The 25,815-nt window shown below is 39.4% G+C and overlaps 1 protein-coding gene across 1 annotated transcript in view; it reads right to left on the bottom strand.

Moving 5' to 3' along the window:
- Positions 1–1,297: 1,297 nt before the first annotated feature.
- scp2a (sterol carrier protein 2a) overlaps positions 1,298–25,815 on the bottom strand; it is a 32,814-nt gene continuing 8,296 nt past the window's right edge. The window contains exons 7-16 of the mRNA XM_036597447.1: positions 24,565–24,628; positions 22,842–22,928; positions 22,226–22,376; positions 20,453–20,600; positions 18,486–18,593; positions 11,622–11,775; positions 10,678–10,774; positions 8,293–8,422; positions 4,107–4,186; positions 1,298–2,167 (exon numbers count right to left, since the gene is read on the bottom strand). Coding sequence (XP_036453340.1) covers positions 2,072–2,167; positions 4,107–4,186; positions 8,293–8,422; positions 10,678–10,774; positions 11,622–11,775; positions 18,486–18,593; positions 20,453–20,600; positions 22,226–22,376; positions 22,842–22,928; positions 24,565–24,628 — 1,115 coding nt within the window. The 3' untranslated portion in view covers positions 1,298–2,071. The remainder of the gene's footprint in view (positions 2,168–4,106; positions 4,187–8,292; positions 8,423–10,677; positions 10,775–11,621; positions 11,776–18,485; positions 18,594–20,452; positions 20,601–22,225; positions 22,377–22,841; positions 22,929–24,564; positions 24,629–25,815) is intronic.

Here is a 25,815-nt window from a genome sequence, read left to right as displayed (position 1 = left end):
CCAGTTTGGTTGGCAGGCTGCCCTGGGAGCGTACACTGGTGGGGGATGATAAGCAGAAGCTATAGAAGCCAGAAGGCAGTGGGCTGCATGGCCACACGGCCTAAAGAAGCATTTCTGCATTATAAATTAATATAAACAGCAAATCTCTTGGACGGATTCCACAACGACCTTAATGCCCACCAATCAAATCATTCAGGGAGTTCATTGCAAACTGGAGCACAATCTATTGTTAAAAAGGGTCGGAAAACATTTCAGGCCTTTCAACAGACTGAAAGCCTGAGGTTATTTTCGATGCATTTTACAGAAATGTGAAAAGTCTAGCAATCATGTTAGCAGGTACAGTCAAATCTAGCTTCCTGCTCTTCATCATGGAAATGACAAGTCTTCCTTTAGAACAAGTACTGCTGCTCATCTTTGGTGGGTCAGGGCTTAAGAGCACAGTCAGTCATTCAGTCATTTTTCCATCCACTTACTGTGGTTTTTTCCACTTTACTGGAAGCCGAAATCCGCAAATACAGGTAGGAGAATTCTTGGCTGTGGGTGAGCTTGGCTTCCTGTGGTTTTAGAGCAGCATAGCGAGCAGGGAATTGAGTAAAAGCACTTGATTCACATTTACAACTATTTTGTCCTTCTACCCACAGTGCAAATTTGTTCTATAAAAATATCTAGTTTAGAACTTTTTCTTAAAAATCAAAACTTTTAAACCCAACAAACCAAACATCAAAAAACATTACTGCAATACTTAACACGCCATTTTGAATGGAAATGATTTGAACAGCTCTAACACGAGATGTTTAACAAATAAAGGAGGCAAGGCTTATATTTTTTAGGAAATATATATTAGAAATTACGTTTCATAATTTTGTACATTTACAATTAGACAGAAAGGTGTTCAGTGCTGCGCAAAAGTCGGTAACACCCTTCATTTCTTCAACTTTCAGTCAAAACAGCCAATTAATGCACATAACCCATTTTTAGGAGATATTTCTGAGAAGACTAGATATAAAACAATCCTCTTGTATAGGGAAGGAGGAAGTTCTTCCTTGGGAAAAAGTTTCCAACTTTCCAAAATGGGAGTTTCCAACAACACTGAACGTGTTTGGATGCAAAACCAACTTCTAAGACTGAACTTTGGAGGCGTGTCTGCAGATTTCTCTGAGAAACTGAAAGCGAGTCTCCTGAAAAGAATGGAAGCTGTAACAAAGGTAAAGAGTGACACACTGAATATTGAAAAAGTGATATTATATCTAGTCCAGGCTTTTGTGTGACTCTGATAAACATGTTTCTGCTCTTTCCATGAAACTGAGAAATGGATAACTTGGGTTTAATGACAGTTTTGACTGGAAATGAACGAAAAATAAAAAAGGTGGTCTCTGACTTTTGCACAGTGATGTATATCCAACATCTACACAGAATCCATATTCAAGCTAGCATGTTAGACATTTTGCTAACGGATGTAGTCATACATGAGAAACTAAGCTGATCATCAGTCATTTCAACTTCTTTAACAGCTCATTCCAACACCTCAGAATGTGGTTATTTCAGACGTATAGTTTCACATTAGAGGACTATTAGGTTACATAGTTCATTAAGGCTGCAAGTCATGAATTTCAGAGATAACAGTAATGATTATTCTCTCTGTTAGAGGCACATTATGCAGCATAATGGAAGTCCATATGGGTCTAAACCTGAAAAAGTGTGGCCATTATACAGCAGTGTTATACAACTCCAGCAGTAATCTGCTGAATATCCATTTTGAGGAAGAACATTTGTGCTTTTAACGTAACTCCGGAATACTTATTTGTGATTTGTGCGTTCTTTAGTCGTGTTTCTGGGTCCGGTAGGTCTTACATGCTGTCATGTACCATCTGTCACACACCATTAAAAATACCATCTTTGTGTAACATTTACCATTGTTTGAAAATGTACGTATTTCATCAAGAATTCAGAAGGTTTGACGATTAAGTCCGGAAAGTTATTTCTTATTGTTCTGGTTTTGGAAATGAGATCACCATTGACTTGAATTGGATGGACGCGGTCACTCTGGATCTCAAAATAGCGTCATGTATCTTCACAGTTTGGCTTTCCCTGGTGTCAGCTGTAGGTTCTGCAGCTTCATGGCCATCCCCATATTCCCAGTAATCTTTAGCTTGCCTTGGAAGAAGGCCTTCGGATGAACGTGGCGGGAGAGAGTGGCAGAAAGAAAGGAGGACAAAAATAGTCAAGACAAAAGCTGGTCCAATTTGCATAACAATAAATATGGTATTGATACTCGGGCGGTATTGGTTAAAGAGTAACTACACCTCAAGACCTTTTTTTTCCAATAATAGCTGAAATGCATTGTTCTGTAATAATAAAATACACCAGGCTTGCTTGAAATGTGAACACAGCTTTCCAAATGGAAAAAATAGCATCTTTATCATGGTCAGTTCTGCCTCTGCAGCGCCCCTCTGGTTCAACTCTGCTATACTGACAGGTCACAGTATATAAATCAGTCAACCAACATTGCCGCCCCCAATGATGCCCTACTCATGCCCAGAGCCATGCAGAGAGATGGCTCTGCTTGTGCTGCGCTCAAACATGAAACCATTCGACCCTAGAGCGGGTCAGAACATCACCGTTTTGGATGTTTTTCCATTCACATCGTCTCATCGCATTTAGCATGTTATTTAGTGTTCTAGTTAGTTATTACTGCTAATTCTTACTTATTGTATTAGTAAATACTGTAGTTTTCTAGCCTTATATTGATAACGTTCAACATGTGATTAGGTGCACTGACGGACTATATCTGCTGATAAGTGCCATGCACAGCTTGCAGAACGTAAGGATTTAGGGCCACTGCAGCAAATCCTGGATGACCGGTGAAGCAGCGTACGACCCCAACCTGGTCACATCTGTGAACAACCTGTTTGGTACGATACAGTCTCCCTGTTATACTTCTGTGCTTGGACTCAAACAGGCAGCATGCTAAAACGGCTAGCACAAGCCAACCAGCTTAGGCTAGAAAGGGTTGAGTGCAAACGTTCTCTACAGGTGAGAGATCTGTACAGTGCCCACAAGAGCACCTGTATAGAAGGAAATGGTACCTAATGGCCTAATAGAAGTATGCTTTTCATAGCTTGATGTCAAAATGAATGAAACCTAAACAGAGTTCAAAGAAATCCACTTTATTCATTCAGAATTCAGTGCATCTAAGAAATCAGGACTCCGGTTATATCGAATATGGACCTGCTGAACAGATCATCAGAAGCTAGCTGTTGTGGTTTTAGGGAATGTTCTACCATTCCGACGCCTCTGCCGCTCGCTGCTATTCATTTTCTGCCACTGCCTTAACTCCTCGGCGGTTTGAGTCAGAGGCTCATACTGGTAAGGCTCAAGACGCACTGCCTGATCAGAAACACTCACCCCCGTTCAAGATGGTAGTAGTGAAAATGATCAACCTTGTGGGACCTCAAAGTTGCGAAAGTGCCATTTGATTCTGTCTCTCTCCATATTTTCTAGTAGCTAACATTCACTAGCTCTAAAACACAGCAGCCCAGCCCACCCAGTTTCCCTCCCAGCGCGCCACTCCCATTTTCGAAAGCTGAGCCAGGGGTGGAGTCACCTGAAAATAGTGGGGTGTAGTTACTCTTTAAAATTCATATTCATTTATAGTGAATAGTTTGCTGGTTTATCAGTGCTGACACGTGCATGCAGAACGTTTTCAGGCTCACATTCCGGACGGAAGTTCAGGATAAATGGGCATAGAAAATGCAAATAAGCTTAACACGTGTCGGGGAACCTGGCACGATTCCATGACACAGAAAAGGCCCAACTATTACCGACAATGATGCGCAGATGATAATTCTATAAAATTGTCCTGGCAGGCTTGATGCTTACTAATGGAAGCATCTGTGGCCTTCAAGCCGCATTTATAGAGCAGCGCTGTATTGTGGTAGGTGGGCCACAGACATGAGCTAAGAGGGGCTTATCCTGCATCCATTTCAATCTGCGCTCCCTCAGTGAGCCAATACAGTGAGTGATAGAAGTGCTTGACATGCGTATTATTTGCCAAACAGTTATGAACAGGATGTCAACAAAGATTTAATCAGTTTGACAGCACTCACAGTCTGTGGATTCAGCTTCCCGGTCATCAACTCAAACAGATCAGCATCTGCCATGGAAATGGTGCAGTCGGCTTTTTTCCCTGGGACAAACGACAAAAGATGATGTATGTTGATTTAATTCCAGTACAAGTCTAATAAGAGAAACCCTTTTGATACAAACTACTGATCAAGTACTTTAAACTAAATCAGTGAGCATCAGTTATCGCATGTTTGAGCTTTATTTGGAGCTTTGGAAACTCACTCCCAATCCCATTTCACCCCTCGACCCTGCCACTCAGCCCTTACCCCTCTGTTTTGCGTGTTCACATCTAGGGGTAGGGTGTCCTGATTGTGGTTGTGGGTAGGGTGAAGTGTTAGAGCTACATGGCCCTCCAAACGGAGGTTTTTCAGAGTCTCACTCCAAACAGAGTGATATGAGAAAAAAAAGAAAGGATGGCTGAACAAGAGAACAAAGAAACCCACAAATGTGAGAGTTTTTTCTGTTAAAAATTAAAATAATCACTGTATTATCTTAGTTTAATGTTGTTTCAGTGTATTATGGTCCTTTTCTTTGTAAGAAGCATAAAAGCAGTAGTATGCTGATATCTCAGTAGCTAGATAGCTAAATTTCCCGTTGCACCTTAAATGCCTGAAGCGCCAGAATGTAACTGCTGCACCATTTAAAGTGGAACATGAAAATTCGAACAAGAAGCTGGTGAATATCTGACTTCAGCTTCATATCACTGAAGAATTAGGGGTGGGTGATAATAAATAATTGCCCCCCTTTTTGAAGGCATATGAGTCCCTAATTGTAACTAAAGCCCAGCAGTGAGGAGCTGAACTTTACCCTCCTCTGCTGTCACTGCAGACTGGCAGGGTCACCTACAGAGCAGCGCTGGTAGCTGTTAATGAAGTGATGCTCTTTTTATTTGAGGGTCCCATTTCAGAGGGAAGATTTCAACCACTACCCCTTGTAACTCAGTTCCAAGGGGCAAGGAGACACTCGAAAACAAGGGGTAGGGGTAAAAATAAGAAATGGGATTGAGCCATACTTTAGGTTGCATGCATATTAAAATTCACATTACAATGTGGTGCGTGGTAGAGTCCTCTCTTTACAAAAGAAGTGAACTACTGACATTTGGAATATGTGTATTGCCAACCATGTCCAATTGGTTTGTTTTATGGGCAGACTGTTTAATTATACCTCTCCCAGAAACCAAAGCGGGAGGTCAGATGGAATGGGCTTTTCACACAAAGTCTTAAATTACATTTTAATGACATTATGATGAAACACAGACATGAAAATGAGTGAAATACAGGGTAGAAAAAGAAATTGTTTTGTTGTTTACATACATTTCACAAACAGAAGGAAACTTCTGCCTTGAACCAAAACCCTCATCCATAATAAAGCTGTACTGCAGCACCTGTGAAGAACTGAGCTTTGCTCAACATGCTGCTGAAAAGCTAGCCGAGAGTTTTGGGGACTGCTTGTTCCACAGTAGAGAGGTTTTTTTATGGTTGGTTTTTAATACCTACATACAATTCTCTTTTCTAGTCGACCACCTGCTGTGACAGACATTTTGCCATTTTAATTAGTGCTGCAGTGACATCCACACGACTGACACTTGCATATTCTTGTTCTAGTTCTATTTCTGCTACATTCTGAAACAAAGGTGAATCATGCAGTGTTTGACAGTAACTAAGTAAATGTGATTCATTACTGTACTTAAGTAGTTTTTTTCTGTATCTGTACTTTACTGAAGTTTTTCCATTTTGAGTGACTTTTTACTTTCACTCCACTACATTTCAAAGTCAAATATCTTAATTTTTACTCCACTACATTATGAGAAATCTGCCGTTCCTTTTGGCTTTTGTGTGTATAAAAATGTGACGTGAGAAAGAAAGAAGCGTGAAGCAAAAACACCAATCAGGGCACAGCGCGCACTTTGCTTTGAGCTTGTTTTGACCTGTTGGACATACAGACCCAGTGCAGCACACAGTTCAACGTCAAGAGTATTTTCACCTAAAATCAGTTAATGAAGCAAAAGTCTTGTTACAAAAGTGATAACAGGACATCAGAGCCATAATTAATCTATTAGTACTTTCACTTTCGATACTTAAGTACATTTGAAGGCAAATACTTTTGTACTTTTACTCAAGTGGAGGTCTAAAGGGAGGAACTTCTACTTTTACTGGAGTAATATTTTACCTTGGGTATCTCTACTTTAACTCAAGTTCATGGTTTGCGTACTTCGTCCACCACTGGAATCATGAAATGTTATAAATGGGCATCGACAAGCTTGTTTACAAAAGGCAGTAAAACCCCATGAGAGAATTTCATACATTGGCAGCCAGAAAAAGTGACTGGCAGTAAAAAATGTAAACATACTATATAAAAAGTGGTATAAAGTTGTATATATAGTGTATAAAAGTAACATTTTCCTTTTTGGTGATGTGTGATGCAGTGACTAATGAGTGGTATTGGTTCTGGCACAAGGACTTTCATTTAAAAATCATAGGAATTTGGTTGATTTTTTAAATAAAATGTGAGCGACCTGCTGGAATAATGAGAAACATCTGATCATTGAAATCTGTAACAAGTAAGAAAGTCAAGTGAGTACAAAGTATGTTTTTTCTTTCAGAAATGTGATCTGAGTAGTAAGTATTCCAAAATAATATACACATATTAATGGTACCACTCAAGAAACTGGACAAAAACGATCATTAAACTATATTAAAAATTATACATTGATGCTTTGGGGCTGCTAGTGGAACCAGGGGCTCAAGTAAATTCAATGACATAATAAATTCCATAAAACGGCAAGAGATTTTAGCCCAAAATCTGTCTGCATCTGCCAGAAGGCTGGCTGAATGTTGGCTGTGGGTGGACCTTTTGGCAAGATAATGACGCCCAACACACATCAAAATCCACACAGAAATGGACAAAAAAAAGACAAAATCACAGTTTTGCAGTGGCCCTCTCAGTTTCCATTCCTGAACCCAACTGAAAACCTGTGGTGTGCATTGAAAAGGGCAGTCCACAAGCAAAGACTAAAGACTTAGGCCCAATCCCATTTCTTATTTTTACCCCTACCCCTTGTTTTCGAGTGTCTCCTTGCCCCTTGGAACACAGTGGAGTTACAAGGAGTAGTGGTTGAAATCTTCCCTATGAAATGGGACCCTCAAATAAAAAGAGCATCACTTCATTAACAGCTACTAGCGCTGCTCTGTAGGCGACCCTGCCAGTCTGCAGTGACAGCAGAGGACGGTAAAGTTCAGCTCCTCACTGCTGGGCTTTAGTTACATTTAGGGAATCATATGCCTTCAAAAAGGGGGCAATTATTTATTATCACCCCCCCTAATTCTTCAGTGATATGAAGCTGAAGTCAGATATTCACCAGCTTCTTGCTTGAATTTTCTCGCTGCACTATTTAAAGCAGAACAGGAAATTTAGGTAGCTGGCTACCAAGATATGAACACGCAAAAAGGAGGGGTAAGGGATAAGTGGTAGGGGCGAGGGGTGAAATGGGATTGGGCCTAACTGTGAATGTTCTACATGGAGGAGTGGTCCAAGATTCCTCAAACAAGTGTTCTCCAACCTTGTTTAGCACTAAAGAAAGTTAGTGAGCGCCGTTACTCTCGTTTCACCAAATGTTAATAATGGGTGGTGCCAATATTTTTGAGACCTACGTTTCCAAAAATAAATTGTGAACTTTTCTTGGTTTCAAAACACAAAAATAAAAATTAAAAATATGCAGCTTATTCATTTGTTTAAAATATCAAAATATCACTCAATGCATGTGTGGTTTATTCAATCCATTGACTTTTCATTTTCCGTAATAATTCCATGCCAATAATTCTGGAGCTGACTGGAGAAGCAAAACCAAAACAACTACTGAACACTGTCATCATCCAACTGTTCAATCAAGCAGACCCAGCATAGTTTTATTAGTGGGCGAATCAGGCCAACTAATAAATCAGACCAAAATGCCTTCATTTCTGTTCACATGTACAGCCTTCCAGGAAAACTCTGTGCCCTCGTGTCATAGTGTCCTCAAAATCAGCCAAACCACACATTCTCTTCACACAGCTCTGACCACCTGCTCTGTACCAAATTGGTGGACAGTTCCTGTCAGGCTTCACCAACTGCCCCCCGATGCTCTTGTTAGACCTAAAGGAAAAAAATAAATAAATAAACCTCACATACCTGAGTCGTTGTCCACCGAGCCTTTACCATTCTTCACATCCACGACCCACAACGCTTCTTTTCCGCCGGGCCCGTTTAGCACTTTAAAGGCGAAAACGCCGCCAATTTTCTTTACAAAACTCTCTCCCTCCTGCATGAAGGAACATCATGACATTAAAGTCTGCGGCCAAAGTGCTTTCCATCTCACTGGACAAGACTCCTTACTGTTCACAGATAACAATTACACGCCGTCTTTAACGTCAGTTAATAGCCAGCAATCATGCATTCAACAAAAATAGAGATGGTAAAAAAAGAAACTGCGTTTCAATATAAAACTGATTACATTAGCTAAAAATTCTTCTTGTAATCTAAATTATTACAATGACACACATTCTGAAAATTCAAAATTCATCCATTTATCCAGAACATTCTGAATCATGATGTTTCTTTTTGTAATCATTACTTTACCATAACACTAAGAGTCAAATCCTAATATTATTCAATTTTTTAAGGACATGTTGACCTAAAGTCTTTCGCTTAAAAGTTTTAAAGTAGTTTCTAAAGCCCTATTTGAGCTGGGTTAGTTTTACCTGGGGAGGTTCAGTAATCTGAGTGAATACTGAAGAGATCAGGGATTTCAGTCCAGTATGACTCTGCAGTGTCTGCAGTTCTTGCTAAGTAATAATTACGATCTATAATTTGCCAAACCAGAGCTCCTGCAGTGCTAGCAGTCCTGTTCTAATTGAAGGTAACGTAATGTAATGGTAATGTAATTACAAAACCTGCTAACAGACAACAGCACATGTTTTTTGCCGACCAGGAGACGAGGCTGGCTGCCAAAATGGATTCTGACTTGGCACCGTTCCTTTATACTCAATTTCAAAACAAGACTGCGGTGATCTGTAATCATTTTTGGTGATCAGCTAATTAGAAGGAGAAGGAAAATTAAATATCCTGAAATACTCCCCCGTTTTACAGGACAGTGTGATTTCTGTTTATATGATGGGGACAGCTTTGGTGTCTACCAGGTCTTCCAGGTGGCTGTTAGGAGTCTCATTCTCTCTGTAGCTTTTAATCATTTTATGAACTCCAGTTTTGGAAACTCCTGTTTTTTGACATTCCTTTGACTTTCTCCTTCCTTATGCAAGTAGATGATCTAATATCTAATCTCCTCAGAAACATCTCTTGAAAATTGTACTTGATGGCTGTTTTACTGGAAGTTAAATAAATAGGAGGTGGTCTCTGACATTTGCACAGTACTGTATCAGTTTAAAGTATATATGCTTCCTTCCTGGTCAAATGGCTAATGTGATGTCAAATTGGCTGAATATGTGCAAAGTTTAAAGCCTAGTTCAGGGGTCGGCAACACGTGGCTCTGGAGGCATATGTGGCTCTTTTACTGCTCTGTTGTGGCTCCACAACTGAATCAGATTTGTAGGTAAAAATAAAATAATCCTCATTTACAGTAAAATAAAGCTCTGCTGATCGTTCAACACAGTTTAACAATAAATGGTCTTAAACTCTGGAGTTAATGTAGCCTATACTTGCTTATTCACCAACCTTTAATCATACGGATTGGCAAGCAGTCACCATAGCAATGCAGACAACAGCTAGCTAGTAGCTAACGAAATGACAAAGAGAAAGACTTAGGATGAACGCCGATAAATTAGAGACGAATTTACTTATTTACATTTATAATCACTCCAGCTCGTTTCCTGATATGTTTAATCTGCAACGAGAAACTGTCAAACACTAAAAAGTCGTGAAGCTGAAATCAGTTTCTCATTCGCCAGCTTCTTGTTTGAATTCTCCCATTCCACCTTAAATGTTGCAGCAGTTACATTCTGGAGCCTCAGGCACCATTTAAGGTGGAACAGGAAAATTCAAACAAGAAGCTGCCGAACGAGAAACTGATTTCAGCTTCGCGACTTTTTAGTGTTTGAATGAGTGCGAATGAGAAGCGACTTCAGCCTCGTAAAAAAATCAAACATTAAGAGAGATTTTACAAGAAACTATTCCACTTTTGCGGAAAAGTTTCCTGCCGGAGATGCGGAAAAAGTGCCTATAGCTGAGCTGAAGCTTAAAGAAGAGCAAAGTAAGTCTGCGTTTTTGTTTATATTTTTATCCTATGCTAGTACTTTAGCGCATACTGATACATATTTACAGCCAAGAGGGTAAAATGGACATAAAATGTTGTGGCTCCCAAGGTGGTTTGATTTTTGTTGACAGGACGAAATGGATCTTCTTAACATTTGAGTTGCAACCCCTGGCATAGTAAATGCTTTCTATCATAGAAAGCATATTTAAAAGCACTTTCCCCTCATCATATAAACAAGAAACAGAAATACAGGACAGAAAAAAAAACAACAACAAAAAAAATCCTCTTCATGGCTGGCTCTTTCCTACCTCCTTCAGCCTCTTCTCAATTTCTTTAAAAACTGTGTGAGCTTTAAATCCCTCCAAGCCAGCCGCAGCACCTGTAGGCACTGCAGCTATCCGTGAGCTGGGAAAACACACAACATAACGGACAGTTTTTATATGAAACGTGACTTTGCGGGGAGAGTAGCGTGACACGGACAAAGTGCAAGGTCCTGGAGATATGGTGAGCCTCCGTCAGGACTTAGTTCAAAGATTATTAGGCAAGGGTCACAGGTGTCCGCCTGTACCAACAACTTTAATTGAAGTTCAGAAGACAGGATGACCTGCTCACTGCAAAACCTAATTAAAAAGTGCAAACCAACTGCTGCCCTACTTTGTACATTCAGGCAGTACAAATATAAAGACAGGTGGATACAGATTGAAATGAAATCACAACAATGGGCAGGAATTTATCATTCACATATTAAAAGGAGGCACTGTTTAAAGGAATGGTTCACTGAAAAATCTAATTTAGAGAATGTTCCTCTTATCCCAAATGCAATCAGTGAGCGAAGACATGTTTGGTGTCTGAAGTTTGCTTCTATAGTTCTGCACTGAAGCTACAGGGCTAATGTAGCTACCAAGTAATGGAGGTCTATGTCACCCAAAGCTTTTCACTGACACAGACTATTGTTATAATAGCTTTACTGGACTCTGGACCCCAAACATGTCTTGACTTATTGACTTCTTTTGGGATAAAGTGAACATTCTGTAAATCTGATTTTCTAGTGAACTATCCCTTTAAATGACCATGCTATAAAATTACTTATGAGCATATAAATAAAATCTAAATCTATCACAGCTCTGATTTTCAAATGTAATTTGACAGCAAATACATATATATGCAACCAGATAAGTAAACCTACGTAATTAGATATGCTGTCTCAGATATTATGCTTCTTAAATGTATATTAATCGGAATAACTGCTCACCTTGCTTCTTGAGGGAATCCCATCCTGTAAAGTGTGACCACCACAGCTCCACCGAGGCCAATATTGTGCTGCAGGGCGACCTTTGCCCCAGGGACCTGCCTTTTACCTGCCTCCCCTCTTAACTGCCAGCACAGCTCTGCACACTGGGCCAGACCTGACCAATCAAACACAACACAGGTTTCTAGGTAAGGTTCAACAACCTGAGATAGACCGGAGCAATCAAACACGGCAGAGTTTATTCAACCCGGAGAGAAGAGAGAGAAAAGGTCAAAGAGCCACGAAAGTAGGCCAAAGTACCACAGCAGTCAAGCAGCAGTGATAACATGAGCCAGACCAGAATAATTACAGAAATGCAGCGTATTACAGGACTTTACAGGCTTTGATACAGAAATTCAAGATGTAAATCTTGACTTTGTTTAGCGACGCTTTTCTTAGTGAGATCAGCTACTTCACTGAGTAGAGCCGAGTTCATATTCCACTGCTCTAAGTTCAATTCTATCGTAAAATTAACTTTGATAAGTGAATATAAATCCCTAGACCATATGATTTTATGTGGAACCCAAAAACAAAAACAGCCTATTTTGATTTCATTGTCTTCATGATGCCACAAATAACAGTACGTTTACATATATTCACCTATTCGGCCTACAGCAGCTTAGCCCTGTCCACTCACAGTAAAGTCATAAAGAGAATTTCAGCCTGCTTTTTGTATGAGGCGCAATACAAGTCGGCCAATCAGAAAAGAGCTTATTTATGTTAATTATTCTTAAAGGCACAGTAACATAAACAGCCTGTTTAATTCCAAGGGACACAGAGAGGCTGGAAAAGGCCATGTGAAAATGAATGATGACTATTTTTGGTTAAAATCACACAAATGTGGTAAGTGGACCTCAAACAATATACAACAAAATGCATAATGCTGGCCTTTTAAGCTATGTGCCAGACAATCCATACTGACAATGAGTTTACACCTGGATTAAGACCAAATTCAGGTGTTAATCTGTAAAATAAGATGTCAAATGGGAAACATGTGCGTTCCAGTTGGGTAAAGAAGGCCTCCTGCAAATCTAAACGGATGAAGCACTTGCAGAAAGTGTTTTCACAAACCTCACAGAAAAATCTGTAAAATGTACAAAACAGCAGCATTCATAAAGACCAATTAATCTTCTATTACACCAAATTCAATTCCAGCCTACAGAATTAAATTAAAACCTCTCAGTATTGACATTTTTCATTTTGAAGAATGACTATTGTGCTAAAACAAAGTACGAAAGTTGTAAACAGAGAACTTTCTGTTCTGTGCATCTGTAATGCATTGCCAAATGACAACTGATCTCTACATGTACATCTGAAAGGAATGTTCTACAAGGCTTAAGCCTGCATTCAATCAGACTCTGTCAATGCGCCTGAGTTACGTCAGTCAAGGCCCTTACTATCTGAGCTTTTGCATTAAAATAATAATCCACTGTTAACACACATTGAGTTGTGGCATGTTATATGTATATATATATTTCACACATCTCCAGTGTTAACTGAGACATATTTCACATTTTTCTTATATTTTATATTCTACTGTATCAATAGCAGTTGCAATTTTTACAAGATCATTTTCCATCCTCTCTCTAATTCCTTTAGAATTAAACAGGCTGTTAGGTCACAGAGGACAGTGTAAAACACCTAGGTACGTGTTTTTCTCTCCCCGATTTAGTCGTATCCAAATCCACCCATAGTTAGGACTCCCCCTATCACAATACCACCAGTGCTAGGAGGGCAAAGGCTAACACAAGCAACCACCGACTCATGTGAACCACCACCCTATCTTTTCGACTGCAACATCATTGGACAGCTGAACATGCTTGGAGGAGAACACTAGTCGCCAGTTATGTTACATCAGCTATTAGACACCTGTGCCGGCTATTATCGTGTTGAGTGGTGGGGGGGGAGACGGGGGGCCATCCCACCCACCCAGAAAGCGAGGACAATTGTGCTCTTGGACTCTCAGCCACGGATGACTGTGGCATCACCAGGCGATCCAGTGAAGTTTTAATCGAAGAGGCAAGACAGAAATTTAATAAAACACAGCTTCAGCTCAGGAGATCGCAAGTTTGATGCCTGGTGATGCTGCAGCCATCTGTGGCCGGGATCAACTCTGTTTGTAACAAATGCATGAACAAGCATCTCTGTGTCACTCTGAGATAGAAAAGGCTTTAGTGATGTTTCTCAAATGATAGACAGCTACTTTAGTGACTGCGTTTACATGCGGGATAAAACAGAGCTCAGAGTCTAAGAGCACACCCAGGTTTTCTACTTCAGGTTTGGTAAATGAAGCTAAAGAACCAATTTCCTCATAAAGCAGCTTTCTCTGAGTTTTAGCAGCAACGATCAGTATTTCCGTTTTTCGTGACTTAACTGTATAAAGTTTTGCGACATCCACTGAGAAATATCTGACACACAGCTGGTCAGTCTGTCTACAGAGTCTTGATCATCAAAAGGAATGGAAATGTATAACTGGGTGTCATGTTAATGGTTTCTGTTCTGTTTAGCTGCTTTGTATTGTTTTTGTAAACTGCTGGGAGGCTGCAATGACCCATTAGTTTCCCAACAGCCAGGAACAGCACAACGTTTGTTTTCTACTCCAATAAACAGCTACAGACTGTCTGCAGTAACAACACTATGCTTCACTTCAGTGGGAATGGGCGGGGCTAAACCGTGTTCACAACCGTGATGAACTGAAAACAAGACTGTTTTGGCTGTTTAGTGTTCACATATGGACTGTATGGACTGGGGACAGACTAATATGTTTTTACATTTTAATAAGACTTAACAGAAATATGTTTTACTATATTATATATTAAGAGATCCACCTGTTATCATACTTTCCTCTCTTCAGTCCTGCATAACTGATTTTCTAAGCTAGAGGAGAAAATGCTGGACTGGTGGAAACTTAGCACCCTGCCCTAATCCTCCCAGCCAGAGTCTTCTGCAGGAACTAAAGATAAGTTTTTTATCCCGTTTGGCTAATGGGTTTTCAGTTTAGACCATCATGCTGTCAAAAGTGGGCCCTGAGAGTAAAACCTGTCAGTATAAGCCTGCATTCCCAATTCCTCAGGACAGAGGAACTATGAGGACAGCTGTGAGAACGAATAACGGCACCAGTGAAGCTGAAAAGCCAAAGGCTGAAAGACTGACAATAGAAGCTGTTCAGCCATACAAGCTGACTGATGGATTCAGACTGGACATCAGATACCAGAAGACCACATGTGTATGTTTGAGGTGAAGAACAACCAGTTCTCCTCTGATAGTTACAAAAATGAAAACAAAACTCAGGTCAACACACAAAAAGTTTGGCATAGATCCTCATACTTTTAGAGAGGCTTTAAAAACTGCTATTTCTATTTGAAATATAATAAGCATTAAGAAATATAAACATTACGTGATGTGTGTATTACGTTAACACGTTACTGGCAAAAGAGTACTGAAAATATAATTAATAGACAGACAGAAAAAGATAGTAAGACCAGGAGAGAGAGAGAGAGAGAAAGAGAAAGAGAGAGAGAGAGAGAGAGAAAAACAATTAAAAAAGAAAGAAGAAGGGAAGTGAGAAAGAAAGACAGTAAAAGAAGACAAAGAAAGCAAGAAAGAAAGAAAAAAGAAAAGAAAAACAAAGACGCAGAAAAAGAAGGAGAAAGAACAAAGAGACTGACACACAGAAAAATAGAAAGAGGGAGAAATATACACACACACACACACACACACACACACACAATAAAGGAATAGGGGAAAAAAATAAAGACAGAAAAATGGAGAGAAAGAGAGAGACAGACAGACAGACAGACAGACAGACAGACAAAGAAAGACAGAGACACAGAGATAGACAGAGTTAAAAAAGAAAGAGACAGGGGAAAGGAGAGAAAGAAAGACAGAAAAGAGAGAAAGACAGAAGCAAAGAGGGATAAAGAGCAAAAGAGAAAAACCAAAGAAAGAGAGACAGGCAGACAAGGAGAGAGAGAGAGAGGTGAGAGAGAGAGAGAGAGACGAAAGAAAGAAAGACAGAGAGAAAAACAAAGAGGGAGGAAGAGAAATAAAAGAGAGAGTAAGAAAGAAAGAAAGAAAGAAAGAAAGAAAAAAAGAAAGAAAGAAAGAAAGAAAGAAAGAAAGAGACAGAGAGAGACAGAAGAGACAGACAGAGAGAGAGAGAGAGAGAGAGAGAGAGAGAGAGAGAGACAAAAGAAAGACAGAGAGAAAAACAAAGAGGGAGAAAGAAATAAAAGAGAGAGACTAAGAAGGAAAGAAAGAAAGAAAGAAAGAAAGAAAGAAAGAAAGAGAGAGAGAGAGAGAGAGACGAAAGAAAGAAAGAAAGAAAAAAAGACAGAGAGAAAAACAAAGAGGGAGAAAGAGAAATAAAAGAGAGTAAGAAAGAAAGAAAGAAAGAAAGAAAAAAGAAAGAGAGAGAGAGAGAGAGAGAGAGAGAGAGAGAGAGAGAGGTTACTGTAGAGATGAAAAGGTCTGAGACTAATGGAAATGGAAACGTCATTACAGTCATTAAAACCATCAGAGATTAGAGCGACTCACTCACAGCAGTTTAGAAACGTACAACAGTCTGTATGAACAGACGAACAAAAAAAAAAACAAAAACAAACAAACATATGAACACATATACACGGCTTTGGCGCTCAGCTCACTGACCGGAAAGACTCAGCTTAATACCTCCCAGCCTCATCTGTCCAGCAGTGAGGAAGAGAGAGATGGAGAAACAGAGCCGCAGAGACGCTCAGCAGAGCCCAGTTTAACACTGCTCTCACAGCCAGGCAGCATGAGGGGGAACTGGAGGGATGAGCTCTACCAGCTGACTGTGTGGCTCCCCCTGCTGGTGATGTTTTCTACACAGACTTCTAACTACTGGGAGTATTTATGCCTCAGCACACAAGTTGTGAAAATCAGTTTGCACATTTCTTTTACAACTATTACTACTACATGAGCACTGAGTACATCTGCCTTAAAGGATTTCAGAAAAAAAAAATCTCTCAAATGACTGATCGACTACATACAGTACTGCGTTAAAGGCACCTACGCACATCATGTAAAACCATTTATCTTGGCAACAAGTCTGTTCTTGCTTGTAAAATCACTACAATAAATGTAAATAAATAAAAACAGCAAAAAGTAATGATGTCTTTGTATCTTGTGAGCAAGTCTGAAGAACAAAGTTTGGTTCTAGACTCTCCTGGCTGCCCCAACCATGACACAGATTTGTTAAATTCCAACAGCACACTTGATTTAACTTGATGAAAAACTGATTAGACAAACCAGATACTGGATGAACTAGAAACATGCAAACGCAGAATGTTTGGGCAACTTAAATGGTTCGCACTTCCTGCTAGGTTATTGCTTGGCGGTTACTATGGTATCCCAGGTGGTTGCTAAGGTGCTGCTAGGCAGCTTCCATGGTGTATAGCCCATGTGTCAAACACAAGGCCCGAGTCCTATTCGGCCCACGAAATGATTTTAATTTTCTATTCTTATTAGCCCGTGTCACCCTGAACTGCACTACAGCCCCCAGCATGCACTGCAACACAGTGTGCGTTCTGACCCCCAACAACAATCTATGGTCCAGCAATTACACAAAAAGAAAAGATGCCAGGTGTACAGGTCAAGCAATTAGGCAGTTAAAAAAATACCAATTTATTTTATTTAGAACTATTTTTGAAGAAGTATTCAGTGCCTATTTGCTGTTGCATTTTTGGCATATTTTGAATAAACAATGGCCCATTCAGGCCACAGCAAAATGTTAAAGGAAATAAAAACACAGCTGGCTCACAGATTTGCTGAGAATTTTTTAATATGGCCCTTTTAGTGGTTGAGTTTGACACCCATGGCGTATGGGGTGTGTATTTAGTTGTTCGTAGCGAGTTGCCAAGTGTTAGCTACGTGTTGTTGAAAATAAATGGGACTCTATGGGAGGAACGAGGGATGAAAAAACACCACATAGAGGAGCGCAGGTCAGTATGGCTGTGCAGTAGAGTTTTTATTACGCTTAGTGAGTACATGTACTTTGATGACTGTAAGGCAACGAAGTAATAGAGTTTGTGTGTTGGCAAAAATGAATAGGACTCTACGGGAGGAACGAGGGATGAAAACACACCACACAGAGGAGCGCAGGTCAGTATGGCTGTGGATTAGTTTTTACTACCCTTAGTGAGTACATGTACTTTGATGACTGTAAGGCAATGAAGTAATAGAGTTTGTGTGTTGGCAAAAATGAACGGGACTCTACGGGAGAAACGAGGGACGTTAAAAGGATGAGTGCGGGTCAGAACAACATTGAATTCGTGCTCGGGGGCCTGTGCTGAGATAGTATATGAGAAACGTACAGTAGATGGTCGTGCAATTTTTCACCCCATTCATTCCTATGGATTTCACATCAAAAAGCTGTACAAGCCCGAATCAGACTGGACGGTGATGATATCTCGAAAACTGCAGGACGAGTTACGCGGCAAAAATCCGGCAGGAAAATAAGAATAAAAGAGAAGAATAATATAAAACAAAGAACAATATAGTTATAATTATCTGCCACAAGAAAAGGTCTGACATACTGATGTATGTAAAAATCACTACGTTGTATTAATATTACTTATATTTATTCTGACATCAGTGTATTCCTCAGCAAATACATGCTTTCAGCCCAGACAAATAGCTTTTTAACTATGTGCCTAAAGCTTCTGCACAGTGCTGCATGTGTGATGCGATTTTTCGCTAAACTACAGCCTTACAGGCTCACTCTGTCTGCACGTTTCCTTCACGTGTTACATAAAAATAACAATCATTCTGTTAAGTAGTTTCTTTTGCAGTGAAGTCGATCTGTACCTGTAGCTCCGAGAGGGTGTCCCTTCGAGATGAGCCCTCCGCTGGGGTTAATCACCCACTTCCCCCCGTAGGTGTTGTCCCCTCTGTCGATCAGCTCTCCAGCTTTACCTGGGAAGGGACAGAGTGGGTGGACGGCATTAGCCTGCCATTTGGCATTTCTTTATGAACAACAAAGTATGTGATGTATGACAAAACTGTAACGTCTTCCTTGTAACAGTTTTTTATTTACCTAATTACATTTGTCTTACATGTATTTGCAGATATTCGTAAAATCTCTTAACCTCAGATTTTGACTGCCACTTCCGTTCACTCTGCTGTCGTCAGTTAGCATCAGGTCTAAATGATCAGCTCTTAGCGAAGCTCACTCGTCCTCAAGAAAATCAATACGTTTCACTCGCTGTATGTAACCCTACAGTAACTCTCTGCAGCAATTTACAATATTAGGCATCACTCTGACATCAGCAACACTCATTCTGAACCACAGGACACCTTATTTACATAATTATTAGATATTAATTACATTTTCTATTTTTTACATGTGATTAATAATCCTGGAAGATTATAAACTCCAATTTCCAGCTGTTTTAACTTCAAACATCTGACTAGGTAATGCTGGTTATCATACGTTTTTCTTTTTAAATTTAGGTCACAGATCTTGCTTACAGATCTTGATCTTTTTAGCGTTGTCTATGACAGGGTTTCTCAACCTGTGGGCCACGAAGCACGCGGGCCTGTACTCAGAGGGAGGCAGTAATTTGGGCCGGTAACATCACCGTAAGTCATAATAACATTAAGTGGAAAAATGATTAACTTAAGAATTAAAAATCTAAGAATTTAATGTTTTCACAGAACAGCCAATGTAAATATTAATAGAGATGTACAAATAAACACATCACAGCAGTGGGATAATTAAACATCATCAGTCGAAGACGGATGAAGTTTCTCAGGGCACTTTTGTTTGGTGCGGACTTATCACACCTTTTTCTTTAGTTCGCTCCATTTTGACGTGTGTGAACACTCCACCCGCACTTGGGTCTGCAGCAAACAGCTCTCTGTGTTCAAACGAGGGAGTCAATCAGTAGAGCTGTCTCTCCTTCCCTTTTAAAGGCACGTCAATGCCGTACAGTCAGCATAACGACTGTTCTAACGGCTGACTCTTCAGACACTGAGCACAAGCTGCTGGTAAAAACAACAGACGAGCCATAAAATAGAGAAGAGATGCATTTGATTTGGAGCGTATATTTGGTTGAGCATCAGTGACCTGAGTGGTTGAACTCGAACTGATAAACCAACGAAGCAGATATCAGGTAAGACTTACCACTACTGTTGATTGTGACGACACTAATCTAAAAGCCCACTGAATGAAGGGAGGTTTATTTCAAATGAATCACAAAAGCCCTCAAAATTAAAGAGACATCTCGAGACCAAACAAATCTTTTTTTTTGAAAATTTTTATGGAGCCTTTTCAGTGAAAACGTGAAGAATTGCAGCTCCAAATCACATGTACCTCAAACATTTCTATTCTTTTTTTCCTTTTCCCCCTTTTTGACATCACTACACCCATGTGTTTAATTTTAAACATATTTCATGTTATTTAACACACCTGCAATTATTGCAAACCAACTGACAACCAGAATGGCCAATCTGATCCTTTTCAGGGCCTAATTTACAGGTTTTCAGCGTCAGCATTTAAAAAAAGAAAAATAACGTTGTATTTAAAAATTGATTTTAGTTTTCCTGTGGGCCACTATGTTTTATAGTTATACAAAGATGGGCTTTGGGGTGGAAAAGGTTGAGAACCTCCGCTCTAAACTCTGCTTAAAAGCCATCTACCAGAAGAGGAATCAGTTTCTCCCGCAACTGCATTTTCAAACTAAGCTGTGCAGCTGGCAACTTCTGAGTAACTTTTGACTACACACAGCTGGGCCGAGATAAAATAACTGTAACTACAGGCCTCTCTGTCTCACCCTCAGGGCAGAGGCCCAGGGCCTCGTAGGTGATGAGCTCGTTTGCGGAGAAGCAGTCGTGCAGCTCAATAACGTCAACATCCGAGGGCTTCAGACCTGCGGCTTCAAAACACTTCCTGGCTGCGAGGCGCGTCATGTCGTAGCCAACCTACAGAAAGGAGGAGTAAAACATTTGGAGGCAACGTGCACACTTTAAATGTACATTTTTACCAGCTTTATTACTGAGTGAAAAGATAATTAATTCAACATCTGCAATAAATAAATAAATATAAATAAATACATTAATTAATTTATTGATTTGAGAAAGCAGGGAAAAAATAATGAATAAATTAATATATAAGACAACGGCATAATGGGCTGTTACCATGTAGTTACTATACAATGGTTATGATCCACATGGTTGTTCAGTGCTCTAGAAGTACTGACCAAACCCACCATACACTCAGAAAATTCTGATGTAGTTTATAGCGATGTATGATTATGTCCTGAACCAAAACCAAAATTTGCGGCCCGAAACAAAGCATTCAAGCAGAGAGTGTGCAGGCTACACAGGTCGATTCATGGCATTTGTCATTGCCATGTTAAATGAGCTCAAATCATGGTACAAAAGTCCAAGCAGACCACATTTCAGTGCACAAGTGGTGCAAAAGATGAATGAAGATGTAAAAATATGAAAACTTAAGAAGTATAGCTGGGCCGGGCGATAAAGCAAATGAATAATTTCATGATATTTGATGACACTTTAACAACACACAATATGTACCATGATATTTGGTTTTTTAAAATACTATCAAAAAATACGAGCACAATATTTTTTCTTCAAGGTTTTACATACTGTGGCGCAGTAAATCCAGTTATAGGACTATTTATGCTCTCTTTGTTGAATCATACAGTTTGTTTATGTTCTTGAAGCACTGACAATATCCACAATATACAGAGAAAAGCATATTGTGACATAATTTATGAAAATAACGATAAAATATTGTCATACTGCCCACCTCTACGTAAAGCTGAATATTTTAGCAACAGAGAGGTTTGTTACAGTAACAGCATGACTTACTGATGGAAGTCAAAAAAGTAGCAAAAGAGGCAAAATGTCTCCATTCCTGTCAGAACTATTAATGCAAAAGACAGTTTGTTGCCAAGCTATTACTTTACATCTTTTATTTCTTTCTTTATTTTATTATTTATATTTTTCATTTATCCTTATTTTATCTTATTCATTAAGTTACTATACTGTTATAATTTTAATGGTTTATCGATTTAATTTTTTTATTTACTACTATGATTATTATTACTTTTAAGCATTTCATATGTTTTTACTATTTAACTTCTCAATCCCTGTATCCCCTCAATCTCTGTATCGGCTCAGCTACACTGTAAATGAGGGTCTCCCTCAATGTACTCTGAGTTTAAATAAAGGCTGATTGACTGATTGATTGATTGATTGATTGATTGAATGTTAATGCAGAGCATAGAGCTGGACTTTCACCTCACGTTGGCAACAATTTAGCAAAGAAGAAATTCTTGAAAAGTCGTGTTTAATACAAAAATAAACACATTAAGTTGAAAGTACAGTTCCTTTTTTTAGGCTAAAATGCGATACAAACAGATCTGCCCAGAAACTGAGAAACAAAACAAACTGTGAAAGAGGTGAAGCGCTATACCTCTATTAATTTACCACAATAATAACAACAACGTATCATTACATTGCCAATCATCAAGACAGTCAAGGTGACAAAAAGCCCAGATAAAGGACCCTCCTCGACGTACCATCTTGATGCAGCTGTTCTCCTCGAAGGTGCTGGCGAGGTCCGTGGTCATCTCCTGAGCAATGATCTCCACAGCTTTACCCTGAAGCCGGTGCCTCCTCACAAACGCTTCACTGGCCAGCACTGCTGCTCCAGCTCCGTCAGATGTAGGACTACAAGATTCAACATTCGAGACAGCTTTAATATTTTTGTCGCAGTCAGATAATTATAAAAGCAAAAGGACGGTAAATCTGTGACTCCACAATGACTTGACTTGATTAGAATTCTTTAGGAAATGCTTCAATGCATCATGAAAGGTCACATTTCATCACAATTCAGTTCAATTCAATTAGTATATTAGTCATAATTACTGAGAACGTTGCAAAATCGATAAGGCTGGATTGCCTTCACAGTCACCAAACGTTGCGTGGCGTGTTTGGTTGAGAACCACAGAGGTATAACATTTCAAAATCAATGCAGCTGAATCCCCACCTTCAGACTGACACATCGTGATTTAGTCTCTGTTTACTTGTGTATCGATCATACTATCATCAATATGTCCACAGTGTATGATGATTCAGATACAATTCTTACTAAAAGGGGCAGAAACCAAACAGCAAGTGGTGCAGGTTACTCACCAGCACTGTAAAAGTGTGAGGTACTCAAAGACTTTGCGGGACTTCATCACCTGGTCCAGGCTGTACTCATCCTGGAACTGAGAATAGCTGAGAAAAGAAAAAAAAAAGATGCAAGATTATTAAAGAGATTTTGTGGGGTTGTTTTTTTCCTTTTTCTATTCTGTTCTGTGAGCTAAATATCACACTAATACCCAAAGCACAAAGTATATACAAACCACTTCAAAACACTTCTAGAATAATACTACGTCTGTTCGTACTCAGACATAAAAATACATAAAAACACAGTGAAAAAAGTAAAGAGTTCAGAAACTGATCGAGTGCTATTGCTTCTAGGAGAACATTGTAGTTATTTTAGCATCAAAATTCTTGCTAAAATACTGGGCTGTGGAATTATTCAGTTCATTGACTTCAACACTATGCAAATACAATTTATGTCCAAAAATGAGTTTTCTAAGTATTGTGACTTTTGCTTACCATACCAAGTTCAAAAGGCCAATGTGTACAAAATTTGGTAGACATCATCGTTTGGAGCTCAACATCCATTAAATATCAAAGCCATTCTAAAAACTCCAATTATTTATGTTCTACTCCCACTATTTATGTTGCCGCATAGTGCTTTGACCCCGATGATTGCCACTTGCTGCAATTTGTAGACACTTAGCTTTCATGGCAGTTACAGCGGTTCACAAAAAAAGAAATAAAAATTTTTTTTTACATCAAACGTTCGACATCAATTTCAGACGTAAACTAAAGGTGATGCTGATTGATTTGGCTGCTAAAATGACTATTTACACTTGTTAAACTGTTTTCTTCCAAAAAAAAGCTGGGAAAGCTGGCGAAGAAAGAAATATACAAGTATGAAAATAAAACCAACTTCACATAACGTCATCTTAGTTCTGACAGCCAATAAAAATGAAACACTATATCATGTAGGATCGCTGAATGATGATTATGAGCCGCTGCTGGGCTCCATCTGGGGGGAAAAGGAGGGATTCTCTCTCAGAATTACATGTTGGCAGTAGACACATCCCCCCACCCTGTGACTGTGATCATTTCGGCCATCTAATTTTACACACCTTAAATTAAGGACTTAAGCGGTTAGAGATAATGAATGAATGAACGAATGAAGGACTTACAGAACCTGCACTGCGATGTTTCTCTTAAACTTTCACTCAGGCAGCATTACTGCTACCTTTCCATTATTCCTCACAGGCTGTGATTTGTAATGAGGCCCTTTACAGCAGAGTTTAGTCTGCCATCTTGACTTTTTGAGACTCATTTCAATCCCCCAAAACACCAAGGGAAGCTAATTTACTCTCAGCTCATTATCCAGAAACAGATGGCTTGAAAAAGTGTCCCTTAGAGAAATATTCAAGTATACTTAATCCTGCCACACGTGTATTATATTGTCAATTAACACAGACAATGTGTGGAAAACTCCTTGACTTATAACAGATGCTAACAGGCATTTCCTCGGTTCTGTCAATAAATATTTAATTGACGAATATTTTGGTAGAACCCATTCTTTTAGCTACAGACGTGGCAGAAAAGGTTAAATTGGTGAAAGATTCTTACAAGGTCTTCAAACTGTTTGAGCAATTTTTTCTTTTAAATGTCACCCCACACTTGCCTACTCTACTCTGAATGGCAGAACTCTAGGCAAAAGTGATTCATAAAGGCAAAGTTGGCTAAAACAGGGCTGTAATTTGTCGACAGAACTTACGGGTTGTTGGTGGAGTGCTTGTGGTTCTTCCAGGCAATTTTGGCAAAGTGTTCTGGTTTGGTGCCTAGAACAAACAGACGATACACATCACATTTAATTACTTAAGTCCCACAGGTGTGCGTCACCATACATTACAAACCAAATCAATATTTTGAGGTGTCCAATAGAGCTTTTGGCCACCAGAAACACCAATTACACCAAATACACCATTAACAGCTTGCATCTGCCCATTCCTCAGCCAGAAAATATCACCTTAATATCAGGAGAGCCGCTGAAAGTGGTTGAGCTGTTTTCACTGAAAGGCCCATAACCTAGATTTTCGCAGAATCTTCCCCCTGACGTCCATTTTTAGCTTTTGAGTGATTTTATGTACCAAAAACAATCAAAATTCACTTTTGCATAAACGTTTTCCAACCTCTCTTCACCCCGAAGAGTTAAACAGGCTGCTTTTGTCACTGTGCCTTTAAGACTGATGTATGTAAATAAGCACTGTTTTGACTGGCTGCCCCACATTGTACCTTGATCAAAAAACTATTCGGCATGTACAGGACAAGCCTCTACGTTCACACTGAAATCCTCAGAAACGAGGGAAACAATTAACCTCAACCACTCCTTTGAGATATGTACGTTCTTTGAAAGGCTTCTATCATATATTCACTTCCTGACAGCCATGAACAGCACAACATTTAATTGTTTTCCCTTCATCTTAAACTCCAACAAGAATTCTACAGATTGCCTTCAGCAATAACATCATACATAGACACATATACGTTAGCCACTGGATCATGCCTCAACGTCCCCACCGTATTAGTCCAGGCAACCTGTCATAACTCTCAGAAGACTGAAATGGAAAAAAGATGCAGGGGCTGTACAAACCGTTGCAGAACCCAAACCAGATCTCAGGGAATTCACAGGTAAAACTGATCAGTTGTTTTTGGTTGCATTTGGCCATTATATCACTATGTAAAGAGATAACTAGCTGGCTACCACCGTCAGACTACTAATAGCTAACACTAGTGATTAACACTTCATAGCTGTGAAAGCTGAGACTTTATAAGAAATCATAAAAACTGAATTGCCCATAATCAAGATTTTCATTTATACTGGTGTTTTTCTCCACATCGATTTTAATGCCAAGCTACTCGTGACGGCTGAGCGACTGATATATTATGAATCTGACTGTAGTTAACCAGCTTGCTAAATTTTTTTCACACTTAAGAGGTTTCCCAAAGAGAAAGAGTTGAGGAGGTA

Source organism: Colossoma macropomum, unplaced genomic scaffold (genome assembly GCF_904425465.1).
Source record: "Colossoma macropomum unplaced genomic scaffold, Colossoma_macropomum, whole genome shotgun sequence".
NCBI lineage: Eukaryota > Metazoa > Chordata > Actinopteri > Characiformes > Serrasalmidae > Colossoma > Colossoma macropomum.
The sequence above is the reverse complement of the archived record's forward strand: the minus strand, read 5'-3'. Positions and strand labels throughout refer to the sequence as shown.